At 29.5% G+C, this 8,643-nt stretch overlaps 1 protein-coding gene across 1 annotated transcript; it reads left to right on the forward strand.

Moving 5' to 3' along the window:
- Window positions 1-1,506: 1,506 nt before the first annotated feature.
- On the forward strand, window positions 1,507-6,666 carry LOC114934633 (phospholipase DDHD1). The gene is made up of 11 exons (XM_029307321.2): window positions 1,507-1,625; window positions 1,773-2,298; window positions 2,958-3,269; window positions 4,024-4,194; window positions 4,298-4,426; window positions 4,524-4,665; window positions 4,753-4,859; window positions 4,933-5,246; window positions 5,417-5,702; window positions 5,886-6,065; window positions 6,147-6,666. The coding sequence occupies exons 2-11, from the start codon at window positions 2,232-2,234 to the stop codon at window positions 6,293-6,295; spliced, it is 1,857 nt and encodes a 618-aa protein (XP_029163154.1). The 5' UTR covers window positions 1,507-1,625; window positions 1,773-2,231; the 3' UTR covers window positions 6,296-6,666.
- Window positions 6,667-8,643: the final 1,977 nt, after the last annotated feature.

Below are 8,643 nucleotides of genomic sequence, written 5' to 3' on the forward strand. Positions count from 1 at the left end.
ACAACGTCAATATTACATGCGATACGCGCGTGCACTGTTTGAAAATGTGGGGGAAGATATATATATGTATATATATTGTACACATTTTTAAGTGTCTTATTTTTTAATATGTCTACATGTATATTATTATTGATATTTTTTATTAAATTTGTATTACGCTCGAAAAAACCTTTTCGAGCGGAACTGCTGTCATATAAAAAATAGTATATATGATAATTTAATATAATATCAATATGATACAAACTAGTTTGACAATGCAGTTGATTTATGAGCAATAGAGTCGATAGCTAACACTATACTTTGCACGTGTACATATTTGCCCAAGGTCAAGTAATTCTCGTTATCTTTTTCTCTCTCTGTCTCACATTTTTGTATTAAGCATCTTATTAACTATACTTGTGCGTCATCTATATAGTATTTAAATATATCTGGGGGGATATCAGCTATAACATTTTATTAAAGATTCTAATATTTATAAATCGGTTTTATGCAAAAATAAATATATGTATATAATATAATCGCAATGTTTGCTATCTAAATAAAATTATATAGATGATCATCTAGATGAAATTTTAGTGACATTTTATTTTTATATATGTATAGATAATAAGAACATATTATCTATATCTGCATTTTAAATGAAAAAAGTGTTATATCTTTACTAATAAATTATTTAAAATAATGTTTAGATAATTTAGAGTTATAAGTAAAAATACTTCTATTTAATTCTATTACGTAAAAATATAAGTTTATTACTTAATAAAAATAAAGTATTTTTATTAAGTACTAGAGTATTTTTATTAAGTAATAGAATTTAAGCGCAGTAAGCGATATTATAAAAACTTACAAATAAAAATATGAATATATTATTTTATATCCCTTGCAAGGGATTACAATTGTAATAATTTTTATATCTTCTTTAATAATTTATATGTTTTTTTATAACTGTATTTACACATAAACGGTAAAAATAATATTATATTGAAAGTTATATACATCTAGATGAATCGCTATATATATAATTTTATTTTTTATCTATATAGATATATTCAAAATAAAATCATCTTTTACATATTTTTATTTCATCTTTATCTAGCTGATTTTAAAATTATCTAATTGTAAGCACATAACATTGAATATAATATATATTGCTTCTGCTTACACATAACTTATTATATAAAGACAAAAAAAATATTTAATTATATATTATTGATGTGTGACGCAGTAACGTTATGATATGATCATCGACTTGTATAGATTAACATAATATAATTGCCGAACGCAAAAAATGAATTCATCGAAAGTTCCTTTTTAAATTTTATTTCGCGGATCGAATTGCGAAACAACTCGTCAGGTCAATTGCATAGCGCAGAGACACGTGCGCAGCGCAGGAACAGTGTGAAAAATGTTCAAATAAATTCTCCCTCTCCGCGCGTCGTCTGCTCCCGCGCATGCGCACGCCGACCCTGCGTGTACCGCATAGGGACCGCGAGTATACGCATGTATACGTCATAACGTCACAGTGCGCGCTGTGCGACAGTACGGTACGCGTCGCGTCCTCCGATCCCCGACCTCGTCGTTGTCGGTGTATCGTCAGATGGTCGTGGGAGCAGGTAGCTAACGAGGTATTATCCGCTCCGAAATATCGAGACGCGTTACGTAAAGCGAGCGAACGATCACGATGTGTGTGTGTTATTAAACACAGCCGGCTGATACAATAACATTGCGTGAAAATCTTTTTTTCTCTCTTTATTTTTTTTTCTTTCTTTTAGGCAACCGTGGAGAGAAGGCGATCCTTCTCAGAGAGATAGTGCCGCCGTTCTCCTCCGAACACTAGCACACTCTCGCGAAAACGAGATTCGTTCAAGGACGCTCGTGTGTCCACCGGACACGCTTGGACTGTGATTTACAAAAGAAGCAAAGATCAATCGACGAGTGTCTGTCTTTATTCATCTCTCCGTCATTCGTATGGTCTCGTCCGTGTGGAAGGTTTTATTACTCATTATCTGTCACGCGCGCGCAATGTGTTCCCAGCGACAGTGACAGCTCCGCTATAAGAGAACTTTCGATGCTCTTCTGTGCGTCAGAGTGCGGTATTCTTTGTGATTCTACACCCACACGTAGACGATCAGTCATTGAACACGCGTTGTCTGTCGAACTCGAATCCGGAACGTGTATTTGCGATTACACTCGGTTTTGAGTTTGAGAGTTACATCGTCGAACTAATCGAGATGTCTGCTGACATAAGAGACGTCGATCCCTTCAGCGAGTTGCCTATGGAACAAGATCTCTGCGAAGGTATATATATGTATATATAAAACGAAAATGTATAAATATATTGCCGTAATTTTATTGTATAAAAATTGCCTATTAAAGAACGATATTGTTACTATTACATCGGCGCGAGATCAGAAGCAAATGCTCCGCAATATTAGCTGATACATTAGGTTGTTATCGCTTATCGCGAATGAATTCTTTAGTTTGCGTCTATGGAATGTTTAAATTAGAAAATCCTTGAGAACACTTGAATGCTATACACTGTACATGATAAAGCTTGCAGAGGCACAAATATCTTTTTCGCCAATTAAAGTATATACCTATACTTTTAATTTATTTATCTTTTGATTTAAAGTCGAATTAATTAATTTATTTATTTAAATTTATCGCGCATAACATCTTTAAAAAAAACAGCTTAAACACTAGATTAAAAGTTGTGGATAATCCACAGATGTTTAAAATTTTTTTATATTTACAAGTACCTTTTTTTAAAATATATTATGATCCAATCTTTTGTAATTCAAAGTATGCAAATTATCTAACGTTTTTGTGCGTCTGTATGAAGATTAATTAAACTAAAAGTATATTGCATGTGACAGTTATTGCTATTCAGTATCATAATTAATTATAAGCAGATAATGTATGAAATGTAATAAAATGATTTAATTTTTTCCACGAAGACGATGATGAAGCAAACATAGAAGAGAGTCCAAAGGATAATGTAGAAATTGTAAATGAAGTTGCTTATGCAGAACCTTTGACTGCGGAAGAAATACGTTGGTTTTATAAAGACGGCGTTGACAAACGATGGAATGAATTTTGTGGATACGACAGCTTAAGAATAGAGAAAATTTATCAAGAACGTCAAAGTTTAATTGGTGAAAATAACGATGAGATAAACGATTTACCGCCTGCTGAGAAAATTGTAGTTAGGGGAGGCATGTACGATGTCGAAATCGACAATATGAAATGTGTTTCCATATACTGGCCAGGTGAGTATCATGAATTATTTATTATTTACTTTATTTATCTGTTGTTCTCAATTTGCATGTCGTTGTATACTTATCAAGTATAATTATTGGTTCAATCAATGTTAATAAGAGTCAACACAGTTGGAGTGAATTCATATGTCTCAATAATGATTCTACGCCTGTCTAGATTTCAGTATACTTGCTTGTTTGTGTGCAGTGCATCTGTGCTGCAGAGATTACTTTGTCCTTGGAGTTATTATAGCCAATTCCTATTGAATGTGTGCCTATTATGACTTGTACGAAACAAAGTATAATACAGGTCGTAGAGTCTATCATGCTGTAAAGGAAAATTCAATGAGATTATTTATATAAATATAATATAATTAAATTTAACATCAATATATAATATATATATATATAATCTATATGTTTTTTACACAAATGTAATGTGTATATAAATTATAATATCTTATTTAGAGACATAGTGTATTAGTCTTACAATTAGTCATGTTAGTATACTTTTTCTTAAGTTTTTTTCTATCTTTTCAATGTATTATAAAGTTATCTGTTAAATCTAGTAGTTAATTATCTATCAAAATTTTTTCTAAAAATTAGAATTTTTGAATTTTTACACTTTTTTTTAGCAAAATTAATAAAAGTAGAGAGAAAATTTTTAGTTTTATTTTTATTTTAATCTTGTATAAAAGACAATATACATGTATTTTAATTTGAGTTTATAGTAATGTAATATATTGTGTGAATTTTTTAATAAAAGGCGAAGAATGGGAAATTATGAGAGGCACATGGTATTATGACGGAAGCTGGATACCATTAGAAATAGAACATTCCAAAGTGATAGAAGAAGTCCATCTTAAATTATTCCAAAAGGAAAGCAACAATCAAAGTATCTCAAATTGTGATACAAACACAACTCAATCCTATAAAGGTATTCTTTTCATTCAATTTTATTTTCTTAATTTTCAAATATTTACAACATATATTGAATATCAATATTAAAATGTTTGTTATTGCAATATTTATTGTTTCAGTATTACATACCGAACAGTTCTCTGAATTTCACGTTGATTGGCATTCAACTAATGACGTGACATTATACAGTGAATATACACCTACTAAATTGATGCGCAGCGTTACATCAAAATTAGGTTTTGCTAAAAGTAAGTATAGAGCTAGAGATAAAAAAATTAAAATTATTTGTGTAAACGTATTATTATACGAATATATTTATATCTCTTCTTAAATTTAAAATTACAGCAACAGGCTATCGATTAAAGAGGGGTTATAAAACGTGTGCAAATATAGAAGATAAGCCACGTGATATTGACCATTTAGTATTTGTTGTTCATGGAATAGGACAGAAACGTGATACGGGAAAAATTATACGTAACACCACATGGTAAGAATAACAATTCCCCTTTACGAATCTTATTTAATACAATATTTTTATATGATAATAAGCTTTTAAATGTAATTGAAATAACAGTTTCAGGGATTGTGTGGATTGGCTTAAGCAGAAATATTTTCCAAATTCCAAACACAGAGTAGAATTCTTTGCAGTTGAATGGCGGTCGTCGCTAAAATTAGACGGAGGTAAAACAAACAAAATTTTATTACAACACGAAACAAGTAAATTTAATGAATGTGTGATTTTTTTCTTTTTTAGATATAGTAGAAGCAATTACACCCTATAGCGTCTTGAGCATACGTCACTTGTTAAATACATCAGCGATGGATATTTTATATTACACGAGTCCATTATATGGTGCTGAGGTTCGAGTCGGCTTGCAGAAGGAGCTAAATAGATTGTATTCTATGTTTGCAAGTCGGCATCCGGATTGGCAAGGAAAGGTTTCAATTTTGGCACATTCCCTTGGATGTGTAATTGTGTATGACATAGTTACAGGCTGGATGGGACATGACATGCGACTTCCATCCCCACAGGCACAAGAGGTTTTATTGCAAGGATTACAATTTCCTGTAAGTTATTAATATATATATATATATATATATATATATATATACACAATCATCTAAACTCTAAGCGATACCATAATTAAATAAATTATTTAAATAAGTTAAATTATAATATTATATAAGAATTTAAAATATATTTTAAAAACTGTTTAAAATCATTCTCTTGTTCACAGATCGAGAATTTATTTTGTTTGGGTTCGCCATTGTCTGTATTCTTAGCGTTACGTACACGCGTTTCATCTAACAGACTAGACGTGATGCCGCAAGGTTTATGCAAGAGATTTTATAATATATTTCACTGGTCCGATCCAGTGGCTTACCGGATGGAACCGCTTTTGGAAAGAGGCTACAGTAAAGTTGAACCAGTCCTTATACCACCGTACGGTGGAGTCGACGGACAACAGATGCCACAATCGCCTTCGTCATTGAATAATGTGGATCCAATTTTACCGCCTTCTGGTATTTCATTTTTTATATTTTTGTTACTATCTATAACTTAAATAAAATAATTAGCGACGAGAAGAAAAACGATAAGAAATCGTCTTAACATGTAATCTTTTTTTAAAGATTGAAAAGATATAAATATTATCACCTTTTGATTATATTTAAATAATAATATAGTATAATTGAATGTGTTGATAGAAGGCGATGATAAAGATGATAAAGACGATAAAGATGATAAAGATGATAGTCCGGTGGACACACCTCGTAATGCAGAGAAAGGCTGGAGTCTTTGGGATTTAGTGCGAGGTGGATGGGCTGTTAAAGAAGGTCCATCTTCGCCAACACCAGACTCAAATCCACCGATCCGTCCAGGTCAAGGTACGTGTCCTGATTACACAATTTCACAGTCTAACACTTTCTAAAAAATCATTTACGTTTACTTTCTTCTTACTTGATTAGAATTAGCGCAACGATTGGATTATGTACTACGTGCAGTCGGTTTAGGAAGGAATTATTTATACACGGTAACAGCTCATACGGCGTATTGGAATAATTATGACGTGGCCTATTTTGTATTAACAAGACTGTTCCCGACGTTGGAAACGTGATGGCGGTTGAAATATTTAATAGCAAAACTTTGACGTTTTTTGCTAAAATGTTCTAGTCCACTGGAGGCCTGTACATTGAACATGTGATATCGCAAATAGGCCTACCACCAAAACAATCTGTGATAATGGAAAAACGATGCAATAATGTTGTAAATTCTGTAGAAATCATTTTATAATGTTTGCATAATTTAGTATCGCTGTATATATCAAGTTACAGGAGACGAAAGAACTTTGCCTCTGCTCGGTTCAAAAGTAACTTGTTTGTACCAAACATAATAAGTGATTAACATGTTTGTATATAATATCATACAAGAGAAAAAGAGAGATTTTGTAAATTGTAGGAATACATGAAAAAAATAAGTTTTCGCGAATTACGTTGCCTCCTGGTATAAATATAGTTTATGCACAATATTTATTGAAAATATGATATTTTACAAACTCTCTATGTCTTGTGTGTTACGAGACACGAAACAGTTGTTTTTGAATAGTTTATGGGTAACTAATATATTCTTGTTGATCGGGCCTTTGTTATTTATATCACTATATATAAATAACATATTTTAAGATTAACGTCCGTGCTAAGTGCGTTACTGGTCTTAAATTAGAACAAAATAAGATAAAGTGATGTGTGCTCTTACGAATTTTTCTTACATACATATTTAAATCGTTAATCGACTTATGAGAACACGTATATTCAGAAGTATTTACTAATAATGCAGAAACACCACACTAATTTATATAGACTTTTAAATAATTATATATATATATATATATATATATATAATTCTTCAAGACATGTGCTACTAAAAATATGTAACATCATTTTTTGTATCTCTGACTTCTATATATTTCTTTAATAGCAAGTTCTTATATTATTATATTATAATTATATGATTTTAAACACGCTTTAGAGATCACAAAGTATTCTTATGCATTTTTCAAGAACAAACGGATTTAATTAATAAAAACTTTGAACGTGATACTATCGACGTTTTTCTGTAAAGAAACTTAAAAATAAAATTCGAAATTAATCTGATTAGATATTTCCAAATTCAGAATATGAAATGCTGTGCGATATAATTGTTTAATTGTAAAAGAACATATTACGTGTTAAAAACTTTATTTTATAAAAATCTTTCTGTTATTAAAAAATAGATAAAACAGTATTGACAATATATATAATTAGACAAAATTAAGATTTTATCAGATAATAATTATTTTTACGCTTTGGATCGTGATTTTTTAAATATATTTTTATTGTTAAATTATTTTAAATTATTTAAACATTTTTAATTTTAAAGATTTTATAATTTGAATTTATTAATGGAAATCCTTGCATTGTTGCTTAATATTAGATTAATGTCCTTTTTTTATATATTTAAATAATATCACAGCTATTTCTGATCTGTATAGATCAATTAATTATTGCTTTGCGATATTATTTTAATTGTTGAGTAGTATTTCAATATCTATCTTGTATTATAGTATAAGCTTAAACGAATTTCCGATATAAAAGTATCACTTTTGTTTTCTGCTGCAGAACATATGTATATTTTTTTTGCGCGATCAAATTATATATGGATTGTACTATATTTTATTATTATATATTATATTTAGAAAAAGGCAAAAAATATATATATATTATAAAATCGCTTTGCGATTATCGAAACAGATAAAGTTTATTAGAGTGACAATAATAAAGAAATTTATTACATGTGATTTTATTAGAACATACAGAAAGATATCAAATTTTATATAACATATGACATCATTATCAATAGATATATAGAAACATTGATATATAACTTTTTTTTTTAATATAGAGATTAATAGAGAAGAGATAATTCGTTATTATTATAATGTGATCAAAAATTTGTCTTTAAAGAACGTTTATGACGTAATAATAACAAGAACTTAAGGCAACAAAAGCTTGAAACAAGCAATCTGCCATAGTAATAAAATTATTATATTTTATGTATTAACAAATACATGTTTTTTTTTTTTTTCAAACATTAAAGAGAAGTTAGGTTTTTCTACATTTGTTTCGATTGCGGATAAATCATGTTTTTCTTTTTCATAAGAATACTTACTACTTATTAGTAAAAGCATCGGTTATGATAAAGATTAAAAAAGCAAAGTTTCGAGAAAATCGAGTATTCGAATCACACTATATCATAAAATTGAAATTATCTTTTATGCGATTACAACAAGAACTTAGTTGATTCTACAAATATTTCTGCAAGTATATAATCTTATTGTTAGTAAGATTATATTTGGATAAAATCGTAAGAAATAGAAAATCAATAAACATCATATCAAAACGCGTTATTTACACTTCTCTTTTACAC

The sequence above is a fragment of the Nylanderia fulva genome, unplaced genomic scaffold (genome assembly GCF_048542155.1).
Source record: "Nylanderia fulva isolate GAGA-0341 unplaced genomic scaffold, ASM4854215v1 Scaffold7, whole genome shotgun sequence".
In the NCBI taxonomy this organism is placed as follows: Eukaryota; Metazoa; Arthropoda; class Insecta; order Hymenoptera; family Formicidae; genus Nylanderia; species Nylanderia fulva.

Bases quoted from the DNA above. Each gene is read 5' to 3' on its own strand.
- LOC114934633 (XM_029307321.2), top strand. From the start codon at position 2,232: ATGTCTGCTGACATAAGAGACGTCGATCCCTTCAGCGAGTTGCCTATG. The intron at 2,299-2,957 runs GTATATATATGT...TTTTCCACGAAG, and splicing joins GGAACAAGATCTCTGCGAAG to ACGATGATGAAGCAAACATA. The intron at 4,427-4,523 runs GTAAGTATAGAG...TTAAAATTACAG, and splicing joins AAAATTAGGTTTTGCTAAAA to CAACAGGCTATCGATTAAAG.